The 23,360-nt window shown below is 38.0% G+C and overlaps 2 protein-coding genes across 2 annotated transcripts; one reads left to right on the forward strand and one right to left on the reverse strand.

Annotated features, from left to right (window-relative positions):
• Positions 1–2,870: 2,870 nt before the first annotated feature.
• On the reverse strand, positions 2,871–14,845 carry LOC140227747 (uncharacterized). The gene is made up of 9 exons (XM_072308151.1): positions 14,742–14,845; positions 13,118–13,275; positions 11,432–11,508; positions 10,539–10,682; positions 8,846–8,923; positions 7,540–7,633; positions 7,261–7,343; positions 6,653–6,798; positions 2,871–5,560 (listed from the first exon to the last, which is right to left on the reverse strand). Exons 1-9 carry the CDS (start codon positions 14,839–14,841, stop codon positions 3,885–3,887), a joined length of 2,556 nt encoding a protein of 851 aa, XP_072164252.1. The 5' UTR covers positions 14,842–14,845; the 3' UTR covers positions 2,871–3,884.
• A 264-nt stretch (positions 14,846–15,109) lies between these two features.
• On the forward strand, positions 15,110–22,732 carry LOC140227756 (protein arginine methyltransferase NDUFAF7, mitochondrial-like). The gene is made up of 11 exons (XM_072308160.1): positions 15,110–15,221; positions 16,440–16,627; positions 16,830–16,910; positions 17,472–17,582; positions 18,237–18,459; positions 19,310–19,368; positions 19,951–20,067; positions 20,623–20,766; positions 21,249–21,354; positions 21,794–21,861; positions 22,463–22,732. The coding sequence occupies exons 1-11, from the start codon at positions 15,158–15,160 to the stop codon at positions 22,613–22,615; spliced, it is 1,314 nt and encodes a 437-aa protein (XP_072164261.1). The 5' UTR covers positions 15,110–15,157; the 3' UTR covers positions 22,616–22,732.
• The last annotated feature ends 628 nt before the right edge of the window (positions 22,733–23,360 follow it).

The following is a 23,360-nucleotide window of genomic DNA, read 5'->3' on the forward strand; positions in this document are numbered from 1 at the left end:
ATTGAAGCTGCGAGTAAATGCGATATGATACAATAATACGATATAATACGATATAAGAGGGAGAGAGCCACTCCCGCACGAGGAAGCTATTGTATTTTTAGAGTGGCAAATCAACAATTTGGTACACGCTTTTGGTGGCATATTTTACAAATTTTCAATAAAAAGGATAGTTATTTACACTTTACTTATGTTGCAAGCAAAAACCGCCAAACCAGCTTGGCATGATTTTCCCATTTTATCAAAATTTTGTATCAAAAGTTATCAAAATTGGGGAAATTGTTCATGTTTAGAATTGAAATTCAACGATCCGGTGCACACTTAGGTGGAATATTCGGAAAATTTTCACTAAAAAAAGGGGGAACAATAAATAGGTAGGGAAAATATGAATAAATTAGTCGTATATCTGTCAGCTCTTGTAGCCGTGTGAGTCTTCAATGTTGCACTCATTATGATCAGTCTATGCAGGTGGCTAGTGTTTACCTTCAATGACAACGTAAAAGGCTGGGTATGGAGTGGTGACAGATGTCACGACACTGTCATGACCTGTACATTGTGTATTCCCACACACACTGTGACACACACACACAAATGTCATAACCAGTTGTATAACCCGTTGTGTATATCTGACATATATCACAAAATATAATTACCAAATAAAAGAAAACAGCAATTCAATGGATGTAACTGTTTTGTAATTTTTCATTTGCTTATTAAATCATTTGAAAATCAAACATCCATTCAAGTCTTTAAAAAAAATAAATGAGAACAATTTCTTTCAGCTGCATACGGCTATAGTCGAGTTTGGCTCGCCTATGTAGTACAAATGTACCTCCTTGGTAATACTGGCGCTGAAGATATCTCGCTCAGGTTACAGTTAATTATCCCGAAAGTCCATTAATCCGAAAACGAGTAAGAATCGTTATTCCGAACGTTTGATTCTACTTATTATTACGAACCTATATAGCTTTTATTTTTGGATTAACTACACACCTGTGGAATAACAAACCTTATTTCAGTTTCCGATTAACAAATTTGGAGATTTGAGAAGATATTTCAACGTATTATTCTTTGTTGTTGTTGTTGCTACTGTTGTTGCTGCTCTTGTTGTTGTTGTTGTTATAAGAGTTTACCTAATTGTATATGTAGGCTTACCTACACCAGTTACAGAACCATGATTTTGATAAGACTTTCTCAATGTTGGCGCGTACCCACATGCGACTAACATTTTACGACAACCGCAAAAGACTCGGTTGATTATCACTTATATCACTAAAATAATGTCGGCAGACGGAATAGAACACAATAAGTAACAGACACTCGTACATGACTGGCAACATCGTCAATTTTTAAAAGATTCCGAGACTTTTAATACATATCATGTATTCTGGCAATCTTAATCATTGTGAATGAAAATGTAAGGCTTATTGTTATTCAACTTTGATTACAATTACATTGCACTAATTAACCCTATTCCTACGGGGGGGGGGGGGGGCATTTTGCCCCCCCCCCCCCCCCCCACCGACGTTTCGCGTGATTATTCCGCAACGCGTGATGCTCTCGCCGCGACATTTTATGACTTTTTCTTTAAAGTATCGCGCAACTTTTGAAACCAAATTTGTCGCTCCCGGGCATACCGTTTTGAAGCCACGCCCCTTTGAAAAAAAAAAATCGTCGACCCCAAAATTGCTCAAAAACATGATTTTGTGTACAAATCTTGTGTTTTTGCAATTAATTCATATAAAAATAAATATTTCTACTTCCAACGGCTGATAATGATTTATTTTAGCCTGATTATGCTTTAAAAAATTTCTGCGACAAATTTTGACGGAAAAACAACAAAAACAAAAAGTAACAAACAAAGAAATACATAAGAAATTCAATAAACAACAAAATACATAAGAAATAATTATGAAGGCGAATTTTTGCTTCAATATTATTGTTGAGGATATTGAAAAGAATATGTTCACCAAAAATTACAAGTCTTGGAACTTCATTTTTTGATATTCAGGCATTTTTTTGGTATAAATTAGCATAAATTAATTAGTATAAAATACATAAATTTGAAAAATCTAACTATACAGTCTTGTAGATTACATTGGCCTCTACCTTAGTGCAAATTTTCGCGAGGATCGCGCAATCCACGACCGAGATCTGAAGGGGGGCCAAAAAGAGGCCCCCCGTGGTTTCAAGTCCCTCAAAAAACCCGGTGGGTTTGGGTTAAGCCTATAGATGGTTCGTAATTCTGTTAACAACGACTCAGAACCACTGATCTCTTTACTATTAATAGAGATAAGTGCTCAGAAGGCACTTACTTAGCTGTCTCCACTCCCATTCACCAACATAATGTACTCACACAGGGCGGCTGGTGCACTGAAACTTGCTTGCATTGATCCCGCACAAAATACCAGTGCAGTATGATATCCTTACGAACCATGGTATACTGTGATAGAACCAACAAAGGAGGTATCAACAAACTAAACATCGAAACATGGTACACTGTACAATTTGCACTCTTTCAGTTTGCGTGATGCAACTGCTTGTCACCGCTGCTGACACTGTTGGTTCTGTTCGTTTAAAAAGTCTACAAGAAGTGTTTAAGCTTATCCATTCTGTTATGATGATATGTATACCTTTCTCAAATTGCTCTTTCAAAAGTAAGCGGAGTTTCGAGAAATTAAATCTTGTGGTTGCAAAGCACTCCTCGTTACTGGGACACACACACACACACACACACACACACACACACACAAGAAACCGTCCATCTTAAAACTGTTTTTTTTTTTCTGACATTATTCCTTTTGGAGTAGACCTTTGTGTAGTCCACTGTCATACATGAAATAAACAAAATGAAGTGTGTAATGATTGCATGTCCTCGTTTATTTGTCTGAGAATGAACAATCATCCTTAGTCAGTTTCCTAACCATGTCATTGTTATTTATCACCAGGATTATTACCAAATTATCCCTTTTCCCACCCTCTATCTCTCTCTCTCTTCTCTGACTTCTATATAATAAGCTGCACTACTACAAACATGCATACATCCCCTTCACATGTTTACCATTCGCTGTAGTATTCATTGGCACTGCTGTTGTTTTACTTTGATAGAACACAAAGTACTAGTACGGTACAGTGTACGTAGATTTTCTCACCTTAGGCTTACCATAACGAAGGAGAGGTAGACATATAGCGCCACCTCTGGGCAATTAAAGGACAATCAGTTAAGCTAACAGTTGGAGTTGTTATTTCCATTGTGATAGAAGACATCATTAGCTACGATAAACCACCATAGTCCAGAATGACCAAGACCTTGAGATATTGCTTAAACTAGCAGGACTATGTACCCTGCCATGAAACCACATGAGTACATTGTATCATTCTTTTGAAGGTGCTCTTGTATTTGAATGGAATAGCAACACTACTGAATGAAATCTGCAACAAGGAATAGCCTGATTCTTGTGTATTTACTCTGCAAGTAAGAGCTAGATAACCCGATGGTCAAAGACAAATTTTGCAGTGTAAAGGATTTATCATCCAGTGGAGAGAATTAAAGCGTGGTATAATATGTGCACAGGGGCCATGCTGGAATCAGGAGGAGGGGGAATGAGGGGTGCAGCCTGAATAAAAAAAAATCAGAAAAAGAATAATGGCATCTGTGACTTCCCATTTGGGGGGGGGGGGGGGAAGGGGGAACATTGATCCATGACCCCCACAGCCCCCTACCCTAAAAACATTCCTATTCCCTGTAAACTGTACTAAGAAATGGTAGGTTCTAATAGGGGTAACAGCGAATGGTTGCAGACAATCTGCCAAAATTTACTCCTACTGAGGTAGTGGCATGGCATAAAGGTTATCTATACCATACAGATCTCATATAACAATCTTTTTCACAACAGTTTGTCAAATATTGAATCAATGTCACTACCCACAAGCTCAGTTTTTGTGGCATGCCTTTGCCTTCCTGTGGATGAGTGCCCTTTGTTGCCAGTCTTTGCAGTCCTGTGTGAAGGCACGTGAGGCTGCATCTGCCTAAGCTGATGATGATGTTGCTGCTGAGTTTGTTGGTGAAGATGTGGATGATACTGTTGATGTTGCTGTGCTTGGAGCTGTTCATATTGCTGTTGACGCTGCTGAAATTGCAGCTGTGGCTGCTGGTAATGTTGCTGATGCTGAGGAAGAGTTTGTTGCCGATAAGGGATTGGCAGAAGCTGCCCCACACTGTGGTCATGGTAATGAGAGTGTTCCTGCTTGATCCAGGGTTGCTGAGGAAACTGTTGGCCTAGAAGTGGGTAACGGTGTCCTTGATGGGACTGGCGCTGGAGTTGTTGAGGACTTGGATGACGCCGCTTCTCCCTTTCCTGCTGATGACCTCCTTGGTTGGCGATAGTCAAGGAATCAGCACTGAACTTATAAGAAGCCCTCCTCTTGAATTGCAATTTTGCAAGAAGCTTCTGCCTCATCTTGTGCAGTCGCTTGACCATTTTAGCCTGCCTCATTGACTTTTGAGGAGGCCGAGGAGTCGTGGGAGAGGATTGGGTTTGACAAGTCTGAGGAGGGACGCTACCAAAGTCTGATGTGCCAGGTTGCAAGGAACTTCTACGCCTCATTAAATGACCTTTGTTTGGATTGGATCTCTCTGCACTTTTCTGCCTTTCACTTTTCCTGGAACTCACAGAAGAGCCTAGCACATCAGAGTTAGTTTCAACGGCGCTGTTGGGAATGACAAGACAATTGGAACCACTGGAGACAGGTAATGCAGTATTCTTCTTTCTCCTCAGATTCCTCCTGTTTAGTTTCAACTGCTGGTCTTCAGGATATTTCTGCTTCCTGGAATTTCTCTTGCCTTTGCGAACTGATGGACATCTTTTGACGTTCTCCCTGGACAAACTCTGCTGTTGTGGAGTTCCTCCTTTCCTTCTATTACTGAAGAACTCCCTATGCACATCAGAGTCTCTATCAGCAGTGCTGTTGGCAATGACAAGACTAGTGGAACCACTGGAATCAGGTACTGCAGCCTTGCTCTTTCCTTGCATCTTCCCTCTCATCTTTAGTTTCACCAGGTGGTGTTCACGCTTTCTCTTCTTCCTGGACATCCCCTTCCCATTTCTGACTGATAGACCTCTTTTTGCATTCTCCCAAGACAGACTTCGCTGCAGTGAGGTGCTGCTTCTCCTCCGTTTACTTAAGGACATCCAACACACACTGGGTAGTCTTGCACCTTTACCGCTGAGGCTTCTATCTCTAGTCTCTTCCTGTTGATTGCCAGTAGTAACTGGAATGTTGCCCGACTTCAGATTCTTCCTGACTCGACGTATGATGTCATTACTTGTTTGTGACCTCATTTTGGTGTCTGACCTGTGGGCTTGGTGTTTGATTTGGCTACCATATGGGGAACGGCTTGTTTTTGTCTTGATGTTGCCATGACACTGTTCCACGGACTCTGCTCTCTTTCGTTTCCTGTTGGGCTTTGTTCTTTTCATCTTTTGTGTACTACCAGGTCCACTCAATGTGGGTGAGTTTGTCCCCATTAACACTGCCTTCAAATCTTCTGCATTAAGTTTCTCTGTGAAATGAATAGAAATGACAAAAGAAAAATACACAGTTAAATATACATATATTCACAACCTAATTTTCTTTTGTCCAATTCAAAAGCATTGGAAGACTTGACAAGAGTCTAAATCATTGCTTTAAGTGATACTCTAGGAGTAATGGTATTTTTCGTTAAAAATATATATATATATATATATATCTGTAGGTGTAATATACAAGTTGAATACAGAAATCAAGCTCTAGAAATTGAAACATTAAGATGGCTAATACTTTAGAGCTTTATTTCAAATAATTGGCTGCATTTACACTTTAAGCACAGTGTGCCTAAAAATGTAAGTCCTGCATTTAACCACCCGCTGGTGTACAGAACTACCTGTGACAGCTGGCATTGTGATTTGTAATACAGTATCATCAAAGTTAGGTCACTTCCTTTTCAATTCTCTACTTGTTTTCAGTCAAAACAAAAGTCATGAAACAAAAACAGATGTAAACAGGTGAGTCTAAACCCCCAGGGGCGTAAACAACATCACAAGCCACGATATGACAGCAGCTCCCACAGAAACTTTTCATAATACCATACGTGTATTCTAGTATCACACAGGATTAAGTCCAGTTTTCTACAGTGAAAATTGATGGAACAAACTACCATATATTTTTGAATATGTAGATCACACAGACACAAAAGCACAAATACATATCACTCTATATATTGTATATACAGCAAGTACATGCATTCATACTGGTATCTCATGGCATGAATAATCTCCAACAGAAAATACTAGCACCAATATGAATGTCTGATCATTTAGTAGTATTTTGGTCAAGCTGTCTAATCTAAGGGCATTTTCTGAAGATTCAAATCTATATACTGCACAAGCATATGATGCTTTTATTGACATGAGACCAAAACAGATGCATACCACTGCCAAATTTGTCTGATTTAATGACTTTTTCTTTTTCATGATTAAATCTTGTATCTTTTTCACTGTGTGCAGAATAGAGTATAACTAGATGTGTTATATAACATATTTGTTTGAAACACACGAAGTAAGGACATCTCTTCATCATAATGGTATACTGTTGATTATTCTCGCATGAATTTTACCTCCCAAATCTGTCACTGGTTGATGTAGAAGAGAATGGACTAGCCCAGCCTGCACATCATCTTGGATTTGACTGCCATTAATGTCTTCAGCGCCATTAAAAAGTTCCAGCAGCACATCTCGCTTCATCTTCAGAGCCTTTGATTTCCTAGAAAGTTTGAGAAATAATCAGTCCAAGTTTTCAGTCAGACATGGACATATAATGAAATCATCATATCTAGTACTATCAGTTATATTTATCTGTTAATTAACTGATCATTCAAAGACATATGGATTTTGGGTTAATTTCAGTTACACATTCTATATAGGATTATTTACACATAAAGGACGATATACCACAGGACTAATAAATGACAACAGTTGTTGATGAAAATTACTTGCAATGATGTGGATAGAAAGTAATTTTCTGTTCATAAGGTCATAATCAGTGTTCTGTACGGCTGACTGAGACATGTCATAAACTACATAATATCGGGCGATCCAGGTTGCAGGAGTATTGATAGCGTGACTTGAATAATACCAACCAAAATATCACCACAAACGTAGGCTGACTATCTGATTTGTTTGTTCGTTTGTTTGCTTCTGTGAAAGAGGGAAGAAGTAAACATACCAGGACATGTTGGTTGTGAGTCGCTTTGCTTCGTCTCCAAGCCACTCCTCAAGATGTGACGGTAACTCCGTACCTGTCCTCAGCTAAGGAGGTAAAAGAGAGCTATTATATTATAGTTTATTGTCAATGTACACTCTCCACAATGAAATATACAACCAAACCACTTGCACATTTTAAACAACACCAACAAAAATATATATTTGAAAAAACAAACAAACAAACAAAAGAAACACTTTAACAAATAAAGATATGGGCTGAGTTTTAAAAAAAATAGCTTACCCATGGTGCACTTGTAGCTGAGAGAAGTGATAGGCATGGAAACAGATCATCATACCAGCTCATGACAGACTTGAGAATTCTCGAGACCAGTACACTAGAAATATCAAAGATGAAAAAAGAGATACCTTAAGCTCAATGGTTATGTCTCTCACCTCTATAATACCATAGGCATCTCGGACATACAGAGGCATATCCAAAATCCTAACCCTAATATCTAATTGTGAGCAAAATTCGATCCCAGTCTGTAAATGTGGGTTAATATAAGAACACATTCCTACTAGAAAAGGTTTCTTCAAAGTCCCTTGAAGGTTCTCCAAAGATCAATACTGAATTCTAAATGCTACATTAAATTGAAGCTGCCACTTCAAAAATATGGTTCAATTGGATAGATTGTGCCAGGAGTGTGGGTTTGTTGGATGGATTTTAAAAACTCCAGAAACACTTACTGCTAAGAAAAGCTTTTCATCGATTAAAGTGTGAATTCAGTGTGACTTAAGTAGTGCGTGCTACATTACAGGAGAGAAATACAATAATTATAGAAACAGCACATGGCACAGCGTGCAGTAGTTTAAGTGCAGTGAACGTGAGGTATCTTTAGATAGGTGCCACCTCTGAACACGAGCTGCTAGGCGAGTACGCAGTGCGCATCATCTAAAGATACTGAGCATCCACTGCACTTACATTGTCACACAATGGGACAAGTGCACTATTTTTATAAAACAGCAAGTTTTCATGAATAACAAATAAGAAGAAATGGCAGTATAACAGATCAAAAAAACGATGTATGATAGACAAACTTCAATGCGATAACGGCAGTCTGAAAGCCATCCTGCACTGTGCAATTTCTTGTGATACGATGTAGCATCACAAGCTATTTAATGTTACATGATGAATGCTGATAAACAAACTTCAACATGATATCACGAGAGTGGTATATCACCTTTTTGCGCAACATCTGCACTCCCGTGCAGTGCGTGAAAACAAGTTAAATGCCACCTGACACATTTTGACCAATTACCTGCTTGAAATCATATGGCTATTATAATTCTTTCATTTCCTCAGAAACTTTGTACTGCCTGTATATAATTCACACTACAATGAACACACATACACACACACACACACACACACACACACACACACACACACAATTTAATTACATGTACATACATTTACAGGGAAGAAGACAGGATCACCATGTTTTCAATGGCTCAAATTAGTTCACAAATCTATGAATAACCTACATAACACAAGCAGTTGATTTACAGTTGCTTATAAGTCTCAAAAACACCGAAAACTTTCCTACCGTATCCTGCTGACAATGGCAAAGAGAACCAGGTTGTTTCCAAGAAACCTCCCAAGGTGCAGATCCTGCAGCATGAGGCTATATATATCAAGCACTGTTAAGGAAAGGCTAGTTCTTATCATCACTACTTCAGGAATAGAACATATGATATCAAGTTTGGTCCTGGTGATGGTGCTGGTGTTGCCTACCAAATAATCATGTTAAATGGAGATCCAGCAGCTATGGTCAGATTAATGCAAGCAACACCAAGCAAAACTTTTGATCCCTAACTCCAGTGTTATCTTAACACCACAGTAACATATTCCCAGGATCACAGTGTTATTGCTAGATGAACAAGGAAAAGTAGAAATTACGCGGTGCGTAACATATGTCCCCGCCGGAAGTAGCATTTTGTAACAAAATGTGCAATGTAGGTAAAAAATCAAGGTCAAAGGTCAAAGAAGTCAAAGGTCAAAATTCTGTGTAGAAGTTTTGAAGCCCTCACCTAGTGCCATCACATAAAGCAAATGGAATCGAAATTGGGTTAGAAATGGCGAAGGAGTAGCATTTTGTAGCCAATGTACAATATAGGTCAAAAATCAAGGTCAAAGGTCAAAGAAGACAAAGGTCAAAATTCTGTGTAGAAGTTTTGAAGCCCTCATCTAGTGCTATCACATAAAGCAAACGGAATCGAAATCGGGTTAGAAATGGCGAAGGAGTAGCATTCTGTAGCAAAATGCACAATATAGGTCAAAAATCAAGGTCAAAGGTCAAAGAAGTCAAAGGTCAAAATTCTGTGTAGAAGTTTTGAAGCCCTCAACTACTGCCATCATATAAAGCAAACGGAATTGAAATCGGGTTAAAAATGGCGAAGGAGTAGCATTTCGTAGCAAAATGTACAATATAGGTCAAAAATCAAGGTCAAAGGTCAAAGAAGTCAAAGGTCAAAATTCTGCGTAGAAGTTTTGAAGCCCTCACCTAGTGCCATCACATAAAGCAAATGGAATCGAAATCGGGTTAGAAATGGCGAAGGAGTAGCATTTTGTAGCAAAATGTACAATATAGGTCAAAAAATCAAGGTCAAAGGTCAAAGAAGTCAAAGGTCAAAATTCTGTGTAGAAGTTTTGAAGCCCTCACCTAGTGCCATCACATAAAGCAAACGGAATCGAAATCGGGTTAGAAATGGCGAAGGAGTAGCATTTTGTAGCAAAATGTACAATATAGGTCAAAGGTCAAGGTCAAAGGTCACGACTGAAATTCTGTGTAGAAGTTTCAAAGCTCCCATGTAGTGCTATCATATAAAGCAAACAGAATCAAAATTGGCTCATAAATGACAGAGAAGTAGCAAATTGAAGATTTTGATCACACACGGACGCACACACGGACACACGGACGGACGGACGGACACACGGACGGACGGACGGACGGACGGACGGACGGACACACGGACACACACACGTACGGAGCCCGTTTCATAGTCCCCTGCTCGAACTCGTTCGGCGGGGACAAAAAGTGATTGTCGTACTCTAGGTTCATATCGTCTTAGACAAATGATATGGAAGATGGATTGAAATGCCAGAATCTCCTAAAATGAATTCTTAACTCATATTTCAACCCAAGTGCCGAGTACTTCCTTGAATATCCTCAACCTCAACTCTTGGATTTGCAATCACTGTAATCCTATTACATGGAAATGGTAAAAATGGAAGGATACAGGCCAGACTGTTCGCAGAATGATGAAATGCGAATTATCAGCTTGGCACAGCCTTGAAGGGAGACTAGTAGGTATTCCAACATCTGCCTGCTGGGGAGACAGTCTACAGACGGTGACTCCTCTTCTTCTTCTGGTTGAAGTTCTCTATAGAGTTGGACAGAGCAATTGATAAGATGATGTGAGAAGGAAATGACACATATTTAAAAGTAAGTATAAACAGAATATCTGATAAAATGATACCTGAAACATCATCACTTTTATCATAAGTCATAACTGAGACTTTGGGATCAAAATGCTATCATTCTGGAAATATGAATCTAAGGATCAAGTCATAAAGCAGAAAACACATCATATCTGTATGAAAATAGTCAAATTTAGGAAAAAATGTATGGTGTACACTCGATATCTGTGAAATCGGACATTAATCTCTACATTACCCAAGTACACATTATTAATTTCTTGCATTATCTCTTTTCAAAATACTCATGATATATAAGTATTAAAAAAAAATGAAGTCAAGGTCAGGTACAAAGAACATGGAGTTAACATTAATCTTGAGTCATCAACTGATGATACATGGTTGCATCTGTTCCATCAATACAGATTTTCAAACAGAATGGATATAAACTATGTCTATATGAATTCAAATTCATGTTTGTCACTTCAGAATGACAGGGAGCAAAGATACACATCAACACAAAGGTATGGAATTACAAATCAGAATCTTTTTAATCTTTCATTGTTTCTGTGTGCAAGATTTTTCATCACCAGTATAAAGATTATACAAAATCAAGAGAACATGTTACAAATGCTACAGTGCTGACTGCCCCACACTGCAATTTGTGCAGCTTAGATTAAAGACATAAATTAACACAATGAGTAGAAAAAGTTACCTTTCCCAGCATGACAGCATTAATTTAGCGTAAGAGAAGATGCCAGCTTCTGCTAAGCGATCCAGACATTTCTTCAGCTACAAAAAGAGAGAACCAGCCAACATCAATAGTAAGATTATAGTCAAGAAAATGAGCTTTAATTACTGCCCGACTTATCAGTACATATTCCCAACTTGCATCGAGGTTGAACTTCTTACAGCTTGGGTCAGATCAAAAACTGTGTGAAACTTATTGGTGTATGTGCCATTTTGAGGCCATTACTAGTACAGAAAATAAAAACCTTTATTAAATGCAGTGTAAACTTCACCACATCACTTTTTGAAAAAAAAAAAATTATCATGCTGTTTACACATGAATACAAACAAATGTCATGAAACATATTATGTTGTATTAGTAAACACTGACCTACACAGGGCCTCACACACATTATCTTGAGAATTTCTGTGGGAAATCTACTGGCATGTAATAATCTTTGAATTGCTTGACAAATTCTTCCAAATATTTACAGGCTTGCCATATCCATGTCAACAATGGCTGTGTTATTCTATCTCAAATGACTTCTTAGGTAACTCAAGATTGTGATATTTCCACCGCTCAAGTGCAAGACACTAATCCATTTTGAAGTTGACATCAATAACCTTTAGAAGTATTGAAAAAAAAAAATGATGAACAGAGTGGCATGAGTTTCATCAAAATTGGACATACAATAAGCAAAATATGGAAGAAGCACAACATTTTTTTTTTTTTTTTTTTTGCTGAATAGTGATACTGATCACAACAGGGAATAATTTTCCTGGTATTGCATCGCAATTTGCTATGCATTTTTACACCACTGCTACTCAAACTAACTTTTGTGTAGCAGTTTTATTTCATAGAAGTGTACAGGATACCATTCGAAATATTGTTCATCAGCTGAAATTGCTAATCAAACATGAGTCTGAAGATTATTCCCTGCACAACCACGTATATGCTAATTGGAAGAGGTGATAAATGCTACCACCTCACAACTCTCCCATAAATTTCTACACAAAATATTATCCAAATCATGCTTTTGATAATGATTTTTCAACTGCACACTCTTTCCCCAAAGGTCATCATTGATGGATTTTTCAAAATTTATTTTAAAAACTGACGCCAACAATTCAACCCATTCTTGAACATGAACCTTAAAGGAAAATTAGTCAAGATTTGTGCACAGATCAAAAGATATCTGTGAGGTAAAGAAGTCATCACCTCTGACAGTTTCAACACCAGTACGTGGATGCAATCAATACAAATGATAAAAAAAGAAAAAAACCAAACATGGGTAACTATAAAAATTCCATGACTTTTTTCAGGTCAGGTTTTGATGAAACGTCTTCCATTCAGGTGGTTTGAATTTACTGGCACTCTCTCTATGACACTCAACATGAACATTGTATGAAATTACACTCTAACTTTGCATCATCATGATTCATAATCATCCATTTTATGAATTATCAACTTTCCCACCATTAGAGCAAAAGCTACAAACATAGAAGGGAAGATGAATGAGTTCAAACTCGAGAGATAATAATAATAATTTTTTTAATGATAATTTCCTCCATTTTTGTCTCAACTAGGAGGCAACAGAAAAAAAAACCCACCCAAACATCTGTTTGAAACTAATTCACACATCCATGTCAAATCGTTTGGATTCTATCTTACCCCAGCTAGCAGTTGATACAGCTTCCATCTCCTCTTGGAGTTCTTGCTTTTGTAGAGCAATCGGCTTAGTGTGATCTGGTCTCCTTGTAGGTATGTGCCATTAAGTGTTTCACCTTCACAGATCCTCTCCAGTGCATATTTAAAAGCTGAAATCTTACCTGAAAATGAATCATGGCATAAAACTAAAAAGGGATCATTCATTCAACTTTGTCAGACAACAATTTTTATGTTTTGTTTATCAAAAGTGAACAAAACGTATCACCTCAATTCTGAAATATCATTCAAGTTAGGGTCAAGATGACCCACTGGCAATGCAGTATTTTCTTCTTTTTTTTTTTCCTGCAAACACTGCACCCATATTGGGCTTTCTTTTGGTTTGGCAGCTACTCAAAGGTAGCTACTGAAGTATCAAAGAAAAATAGAGGCTTAGCACGGTGTACAACAGATTCCTTTACTTGGTCTCTGGATCCATATTAACAGGGAGTAGGCCCTATCATTCCTTCCACCCATTCTGACTGTTCCTCATCACTCAGACACAAATGAGCACTGCTGATCTGCAGTTTTCAATTCATACTTAAGTAGACCTAGGCTAAATTTATATGTTGTCATACTGCGAACAAGAGTAAGTTTTAAATGTGTGGTGTGTGTAAGCAAGTTCTGGACTTTTTTAGTATAAGCAATAGAAGTCTAGTAGACTCCATCTTATTTTTACCTTTGGCTTTTGGGGAGTTTCAATAAATGCTTTAGTGTCTTTACGCCTTAAAATGGAAGATTGGCATTTTTGCTCCTGATCCTGTCTACGTCTGTCTAGAGCCTAGAGGTCTAGTCTGTTCAGCTTGTAAAAAATAATTACACACCATACGCGCCGTGTCTTTTCGGCAGCATGGTACATGTGACCAAGGAGGTATGATACCTCCTTGATGTGACTACCTACGTTGGATATAGACTAGAATAGCAGCATACTCGTGAAATAGGCCCCACCACTGCTTGTCCGTACAAATACTACGGCGGCTCGCCTGTTTATACTCGTGAATTCAGCCCCACCGTGTGGCGTTCATCGGTAGATAAGCACGACAGTGGGGCTTTCTTCCACAGTATAATACTCGTGAATGCGGCCCCACCAAACGGCGTTTACGCGAGATTGATACAGCAGTGGGGCCGATTTCCACAGCATAGCATCTTTCGTCCTCCCTTTAATTTCTCCCGTTTTTTGTTTTGGTCAGGACACCCTAATGTCCCTCGACTAATTTAACCATAAATACAACCCTACCTAACCCTAAACCCTAACCCTAACCCTAGGACCTACTCTTCTGTCTCTTGTTTGCTAACGCACGGGTGCACACGCACTGCGGTGGGGCCTATTTCACGATTTTGCCAGAATAGCCTTGTTTAGACTACTAAAGTTAGCAGTATAGCTTTCAACTCTTTTACAATGTATTCGATACATGCAAGCTAAAAAGTTAAATAAATTTACATTGTATTACACGAAAATGAGCGGACGGGACTACGCATATCAGAATCCTATTCGCTCAGCTCAAGAATGTATGGCGACAATCGCTCATAATCTTGAGTATCAAGTCGAGTCAAAACAAACAACGCATATTACAGACATTTTTATACTCACCTGATATGTCACCTACATCTTGGCAGGGTGCAACAGTCAGAAAGTTGGTAGGTGGCGGAATGGATATTTTCTGGTTCCACATGTCCAAGGGCGCTGCCATCTTGAAAATGTAGTCTTGATAATGACATTTCGAACAACGAATAAACTATGGCAATGTTATTTCATGGTTTTCTTTATATTCTGGAATTAGAAATCAAAATTGTTATTTCAATAATATATTTCATTGCAAACATATTATTCTCTGAGCGCTGTGATATCATATCATATTGTAGAAAAACGTTATTTTCCGCAATATCTCGTTGCAAAAGACTAGACTAGTCAATGTTTGGCGACTTCAGGGTCTCGGCATTCTAACTGTTAACGGTTTTTTGCCAGGAGCATTTCCATTCTTAACAAACCAAATACCCAGTCCCATAATGTTGCGGAAAGTTCTGACTCAAGGTGTTTCAAGAGTTGCTGGAAATCAACTTCTTAGAATGAGTAAGTCGAGGTGAATTTCATGTATGCATGAAGGGGCCGGCATTAATAATAACAGGCCTAAAAATGGCTAATGCACTGCTGGGCCACTATTAGTGCATTATTATTAATTATTACATTCAGTCTGAGGCCAGTACCTAGGCAAGGAGGTGATAGAAGTTCCACAGCAGATGAGTGGTGGAGGAGTAGCATCTCTTCGCAATTTGTGCAAATTTATACGTACACCTAGGTTCAATTTGATGAATAATATAAACTCGGATGCTTCATGTGATTTATCTACTCCTTGTTCACACATATGATGTGTTACGCATTATGATGATGATGATTATACAGATTAGAAAAGAAAATGAGAAAGATTTAATGTGTATTATTACAGTGTAAAGCAGGTAAGCATACGGTCATGAAGGAGAGTAATTAACAATAGTGGGGATACTCCTTCATGTATTCACATTTACATTAGATATTGACAAGATGTCAAGATAAATTTAGCTTCGCATACAATTTGATGTGAGTACTCGGTGTCTGCTGCAGCTGCATGCACATGATGCACATGTGAAAAATTAGTAGACCTCCCCAATTCAATTCAATAAAATTCACATACATGTATTTTCAACTCTAAAAGTTAATGATTATTTTTACAAAATGTACAAAATTTGCTCGAAAATAAAATTTACATGGTATCAAGTATGATAGTAGCGGAATTATGAGAAGCACAAAAGATATGCGTACTGAAAATGTCTTCTTGACAAATCTGCTATTAAACATGATATGTTTATGATACATTATGATAATGAAATTGTGTTTAGGTCGAAACAAAGTTCAGAGATTTATGCACTACAGTGTGTAATAAACATTGAATTCATGATAGAAGACAAAGAATAGAAAAAAGATCAAACTCTACATTGGACTGCTCATACTTGCCAACTCTACCGCATTTGGCGGTAGACTACCGCTTTTGAAAGATTTCATTAGCATTCAAGCTAGCGCTGCTCGCATAGGCATCCTGGATTCTACCGCTTTCTCAAATGAAAATGTTGGCAAGTATGAGCTGTTACTTAATTTGTGATCTTAATTACATCAAAAAGTTGTTGCTTATGAAATCTTTTTAACAGGAGAATGTCTTGGGTCAAATCATAATGAATAGATATGACTCCTTAAAATTGTGCGTAGTTATTGCAAAGAAACTACTTATTTATGTATACCCATCACTTCCCCCAAAAGGATGCATCTGTCCAACTGTGTCGAGGGGCACCAGTCACCCAAACATGCTACTCGTGAGATGTACTCACAAGAAGAGTGAGGAAAATGCAGTGAATCCGGTCTCTCGTAGACTGAAGCAGCGCATTCGAACACTTGGACCTATCACTGTGGCCGAATACATGAAAGAGGTTCTCACCAGTCCAGTTGGAGTGAGTGCAGTGATGATGCCTTCATTTCATCTCCACTAAGTATCAATTCATTTAATGCTATGATTTTATTTAGTAACTCTCTATTGTGCTGTGCATTTAATTAGCTTTACAATTCCACATGATAGCCTTATGTGATACCATCTGCGCTGACTTGCAAGAACGATGATATGATGTCTTTTTGTTTATCCATTTACCTGTACAGGGCTATTACATGCAAGGAGATGTCTTCGGTCAAAAAGGTGACTTCATTACTTCACCCGAGATCAGCCAAATGTTTGGAGAGGTAAAGCGCTAACAACATTATATTTTCATGTTTCTGTTTCACCTGTATTTTTCCTTGTTTGTATATGTGGACTCCCATTATAACGAAGTGCTTGGAACCAACAGTTTTGTTATAACCGAACAAATAAACAATGAAAAAACAAAGAGCTGATATTGTTGGAGCCTAAATTCTTACTTTGTTATAACCGTGTTCATTATAACAGGAGTGCACTGTATAGTATAGAGGTGGGATGAGTCATTAATTGGTTTGACGTGCTTTCACTGAACCTGTGGTGGGTACCATATAAATGACGTGACTTGATTGAAGTACAACCTACTCTTATGACTATGTGATTTACAAATATGCTGCCTGACTATATTCAACATATTTCAAGCTTCTCTCCTTTTATATACTGTGCCTGTACACATGCAAACATGCCCACTTAGAAGTTAAAATAAAAAGGGGGGGGGGTGGGGGAACAAGCAAAGAGGGCAACACACAATGCTAAATGAATAGTATTGTGAAACGTGCCCTTCCCACACCCTCGCATGTAGTCTGTTTTTATTTGTATTTTCATTTCAGCTCATAGCTCTATGGATCATCCATGAATGGACCATGCTTGGCTGTCCCAGACCGTTGCAGCTGGTTGAACTTGGACCAGGAAGGGGAACACTCGTTGAAGATGTTCTAAGAGTGAGATGTCCAGTCTTTATCTGTTCTTATGCTTGAACACATTCATTTGTTTGTTTGTTTACTTTTTCCCATAGCTTTGTGAGCTTTTTTCCTAGGGGTTAGGACAAGCTCAGTGTTTAAATCAGCTGCAATCGAAAGATCATAGGTACAGTGTATGCATCATGACAGAACAGTAGTGTATATCAGAAATGTTATTTTGAGGTATAATACAAAAGACTATACATTGTAGGAGATTGTTTGCATAGACATGACTGCACTAAATCATGTAGAGCAAAAAAAAAAAAAAAAAAAAAAAAAACCAAGTGCTACAGCTTCCAGAAATATGTATTGTCTCTGAATTTAAAAAGACTCTAGTGTTGACATGCTAGATATGTTTCATTATGCTTTCGAAATTGTGCGTATTTTACTCTCAATATCTCCCTAAAAGCTCCTTCTGTTGCTACAAAGAGAGGCTTGTGCAGTGCCATGGTGATGTGTGCAATGGTGTTCTATTTATTTACAAGTGCATTATGGGTACAAGTGCATTCTCTGCTACAGCTTACAGAGTCCACGGAGTAGGAGGTGGCACCATTGATTTGAATGATGCTGTTGTTTCTGAAACCATTTTGCAAGAACACTTTATGCAAGAATCATATATTTCATATCTTGAACTAGGTTTTCAAACAGTTCCCTCAGCTACCTCTTGACACCATGACCCTTCACCTTGTGGAGGTCAGCCCGGAGATGAGTGACCTCCAGCATGCTCGACTGACCGGTCAACAGAAGGTGGAGAACTCTGACAGCTCAAGGCTGGTAGACACTATACCATATAGGTCAGCAACTAGTGAGCATGGCATCCCCATCTTTTGGTATACCGACCTCTCACAGGTACCTCAGGGTGAGTACCGATATCCAAAAACTCTACTGTATACATCATTTATTTGGCAGTGCTTTTCAATAATTTGATGAATTTCGTGAGTCAGCTAATATTCATGAAATATACAACTCTGTAAAATATTGTTTCCCTTATCATAAATGCATGTGCAGTATAACTTTTCCAAAGTTTGAAATCTCTAATTTTCTGCTGGAATGGAATGATTCTTTTTCCTCATTTCATCACAGTGATTCTGGGTCATGAGTTCAACCACTCGCAAAGTTGTCTGACACGTGTGGATTTCGTAATTCATTCTGACTGCCGCAGGTTTTGTCAAGCTTATGTCTTGCATGCCCTTACAATACCTGTATTTTTGCAAGTTTGTGTTTAAAAGAACTGCTTAGATTATAAATGGGAATCTTGTCTCTGAGAACATATCCAGGTAAAATGTATATTATGATGAAATTATATGTATTAGTGTTGTAGTGGAAATTTTGAAGGGATCACTGCTGGACAAGTACTAAAAAAAAATTTGTTTCTAGTCCTTATGCAACATGAAACAATGATATGTTTGTCAGTTTCTTTAAATGTTTGTTTTCACTAGCTCATTAGGATTCAACTGTTCCATACAGTAGTGTTGCTTAACAGTAGTTATTTTGCATTGTTTTTGTTTTTGTTTTTTTTTTCAATAGAATTTAGTACATCTTCGTATCCTTGTGTTCCTCTGTCTTTGTCTCTTCTTATCAGTCTAAGAACACAAAATTCATATGTTGCCTTCATTTTTTTTTCATTTCATGTTTTATTAAGAGGACAGAAAATAAGTTTGATAAATGAGACTTGAATTCTCTTGATGCTTTTCATGTCCTTTCCACAGGGTTTAGCTGTTTTCTGGCACATGAATTCTTTGATGCACTGCCCATTCATAAGTTTCAGGTTTGTATTACAGTAGACCTTTATTCATTGGTAATCTCCTCATGGTAGATTAGGCTTATTTTAATGGAAAAACCGGTTACCAGTATTCACATATTAATCTAATAAAGACCAAGGGATAACAATGTGTGTATAGTGCATTTTCCTAGCTTCTGTTTGGTGAGGTAGTCTTGTTACAGAGGTTGGCATGACATTTATTTGAAAGAGCCATAAGAAGAGGGTGGAGACCAGAGAAAAGTACTATAAAACATGATATTTTTGTGGTATGAAATTTTCATGAATTAGAGCGGACGGCCTTTTTTGCGGCATGAAATTTTCACAAGTTGCCTCTAACAGAACTTTCGCATGCATTTTACAGTACTTTCTACACTTTAACCTAGTATGTCCAACCAACTATGCATGAAGTTGAGCTGTAGTTCAAACCCAGTATCGAACATTTTGCCAATACATTAGAAATTAATTGCTTTTAAAAGAGTCAATAGACTGGAAGTACAAGATAGACAATGCTGATCGTGCATCCGTTTCTCATATTCATTGAATAATACATGTATTAAGTTTTTGTTTCACCTCGATATGCTTCTACAGAAAACCCAGTCAGGGTGGAGGGAGATACTGATTGACGTCACAGACAAGGCAGACTCTGCAGATTTGAGATTTGTTCTTTCTCCAGCTCCCACACCAGCTTCCAACACATACATTCAGGTATTACAAAGTGGAGTTTGCACATTCAGACAGAGAATTGAAATGGTTAATGAGTAAGTTGTTAGAGATGGATACATGCAGTTGAGAGGGCTTGATGTGTTTATACAACAAATAATGCATCTTTAGTCTCTGCAGTTAGTATTTCCCCTCAAAATGTAAAAGTGACAGGACTGGTATCTTGAAGCTTTTGTGTACTCTCTGATGATTTGTTTCTATCACCGTCAGCTTACATGTTTCAGCCATGAAAATACCCTCACTATTTTCTTCTAAATATAAAGCACTGATCAGAATTAGTCACAATAATTACCTTCATGAAATTGTTTTCCAGGACTGAAAAAAAAAGCACACCAGAAATAACATTTCTTTGATGTGTCAATGACTGTTGATATAGCAGGGTACTGATTGTTCATACCTGGTGATTTCCAAATGAAGCTGTTCTCTTGTAATGAAGCAGACTTGCACATGTATAGAAATTAATTGTAATATTAAAACAGACAAATCTAAAATTCATTTTGAAAGACTTGTGTGTGGTCACAATGATCTCGTCCCATACAGAAGTCAGAAACAAGAGACCATATAGAAGTCTGCCCACAGGCTGGGGTCATTACCCAGGAGATGGCCAGTAGAATCTACAGTGATGGAGGCATGGCCTTGATTGTGGACTATGGACATGATGGCACTAAAACAGATACATTTAGGGTGAGGAGATGGAGTGATTTTCACTTGTTGCCAGTTGCATGCACGTTTGATCTATCTTCTTCCTTTTTTTTTCTTTTCTTTTTTTTGTCATTTTTAATATATATCATGCATTATTTGCTCAATTAACATTTTCTCTTTTTGGCTATGTTCAAATACCTGGCACTGCAAATCTTTGTGTTGGGATAATCAAAGAGATGTTTCTTGCATATAATGATTACACAAAGGAAAAAAAGTCTACTTTGGTTTCAAGAAGCGTGAAGACTAGTCTAACTTCATGATAAGAGAACCAACAACTTCATTCCTTTATGTACCTGTGGTCCAGAGTTGAATCTGCCATTTAAGTGAATGACCGGAGTTCTATGATGAGTCTATGTATTATCAAGAAGATTGAAGTCAACTAGATTTTAAAATGAGAATGCAAGTTTTTTTGTTTTGTTTTTTTTTTGTTTGTTTTTTTTTTTGTGCACATTATTTGTCTGCAGGGATTTAGACAGCATAAGCTTCATGATGTGCTGAGTGAGCCAGGAACAGCAGACTTGACAGCTGATGTTGACTTCTCTTACCTCAGACAAATGGTTGGCGATAGAGGTATGCGTATGGTGCAGAGGCAAAATCTCTGAATAAAAGTGATAATGCCTTATGGTGAAAATTCAATTTGTTTATTTTTTTAATTTGTGTTACTGTTGAACCACTTACTGTTAGCATTTATGTCCACACCTGTACTTGCCCAATAGTGATTAATAGCGTCCAGAGATCTCATTTCTTATACACAAATCAAAGGTAGATATGCATTTTTTTTTTTCATCTTAACATGATAAATTCAGTAATTCAAGCACTTTGGGAAGGATGAGTATTTGTTACACATGCAGATGCTATTTACCTTGATTTTTGTTTAAACCTTACCAGAATCAATCCCTCGACACTTGATCAATTGACTGGTGTCTCAACTGTGCGTCACAATGATTACTTTGGCACTGTGCAATGCAAATATGTATTTGTCTTTTTCTCATCTGCACTTTAAAATTAGCTACTACCTATGGGCCCGTCCATCAAGGACTCTTCCTTCAAATGATGGGTATTGATACTCGACTAAAGGTGAGGAAAATCAAATGAGACTATTTTTCTACATATTTACAAAGTTGAGCCCAATTTCTTATGGTCCAGACTTGAAGAGAGAACATAAACACTGCAGTCTTTCACTGCATTTGTTTCCTTTGATACTTGATGCAAATTATGTTCATGGCATGTATTGAAACTTCAATTCAGTTAGACATCCCATTATTACTCATCCTTTGAATTTTATCAAGGGTAAAACATTTCGTTATTTGTGGGAGAAGTTAAATCTCATCCATAATTTTGTTTCATTAGCACATAATGAAGTCAGTTTCTGTACCCACTAAGCAATAGCCTGATCAAGAGTTTCTTTTGTAAAGGAATGAATCATTCATATTCTTTTGGATGGTTGTTGTAATGTTTGTTTTGTTTTTTGTTTTTTGTTTTTTGTTTCTTTGTAAACATCCATTGTCATCTGAACAGAAGAATGTAAAGCTGAGCCTTGTAGTCAGTTTCTTTCAGGTTAATTGTTAATAAAATAAAAAAAGCTACAAATTGACCATCCCTGACAAATGTGTGTAATGGCAGTACAGTGCACCTCATTATGGTATGTACCCTGTTTTATCTGTTTTGATATTACAAGGCGCTGCTGAAGAGTGCTCCACCCAGCGACCACAAGGACCTCATGAGTGGCTACAGGATGCTGACTGACCCCGCCCAGATGGGAGAGAGGTTCAAGTTCTTCTCCATTCTGCCCAGCCTGCCTCATCAATACACACCTGCCGGCTTCAGATGATGAGTCGCATGAGGTACCCCATAAACATCAGTCTGTGAGATGTCACAGCCATCACAAGCTGAGTGCATCTTTGGCTCAACTTGCTGCTGGAAATTAGCATGCAGCTCAACTTGCTCTGTGATGATGTCCCCCACTTGGGCAAAGAGACTGATGTAAGCCAAACACCTGTCAGTATGATGACATCATCATAGACTCTGTGTATTGCTGGACATGAGGTCAACCTGGCCTACGTGGTGGGTCATATTGCAGCCTCCGGAAAGATTGATGTCAAAAGAATGCAGTCTATCAATGACTTGCATTGAGTGCCTCCTGTGCAAGGGGAGCTCTTTTATTCTTGGAAACTGCAATGACAATCATACTTCACGTGTATGCAATCAGGATTGGTGTTATATATCAGATAGGAACTCAACATCGTGATCTCACATGAAGATCTCTGCATGTAATCTGCTGTACGCCTCTACCACAAGGTGGCACTTTGTAAACTGAATCGAGTCATAATATCATTACATCCCCCTTTTCATAAAAAAGCAAATTACATTACCCCAACACATATATTATAATTTTAACATTATAATTGTGTGTATGGTCAATAATAACTTCATTTACAGTGATCTCGCACTTGTTGTCATTCAGCCTAGCATTGTTCTCTTGCCGTCTCCTGAACACTGCGTCAAGGCGTTCATCGTGTTCTTCCTTGGCAGTTCCCCAGATTAGGATATCATCCATCACTACATCAACGCCTTTT

Source organism: Diadema setosum, chromosome 1, assembly GCF_964275005.1.
Source record: "Diadema setosum chromosome 1, eeDiaSeto1, whole genome shotgun sequence".
In the NCBI taxonomy this organism is placed as follows: Eukaryota; Metazoa; Echinodermata; class Echinoidea; order Diadematoida; family Diadematidae; genus Diadema; species Diadema setosum.

Bases quoted from the DNA above. Each gene is read 5' to 3' on its own strand.
- LOC140227756 (XM_072308160.1), top strand. From the start codon at position 15,158: ATGTTGCGGAAAGTTCTGACTCAAGGTGTTTCAAGAGTTGCTGGAAAT. The intron at 17,583-18,236 runs GTGAGATGTCCA...ATCTTGAACTAG, and splicing joins TCGTTGAAGATGTTCTAAGA to GTTTTCAAACAGTTCCCTCA. The intron at 21,862-22,462 runs GTGAGGAAAATC...TGATATTACAAG, and splicing joins GTATTGATACTCGACTAAAG to GCGCTGCTGAAGAGTGCTCC.
- LOC140227747 (XM_072308151.1), bottom strand. From the start codon at position 14,841: ATGGCAGCGCCCTTGGACATGTGGAACCAGAAAATATCCATTCCGCCA. The intron at 13,276-14,741 runs GTGAGTATAAAA...ATTCATTTTCAG, and splicing joins AGATGTAGGTGACATATCAG to GTAAGATTTCAGCTTTTAAA. The intron at 11,509-13,117 runs GTAAGATAGAAT...CTCTTTTTGTAG, and splicing joins TGTATCAACTGCTAGCTGGG to CTGAAGAAATGTCTGGATCG.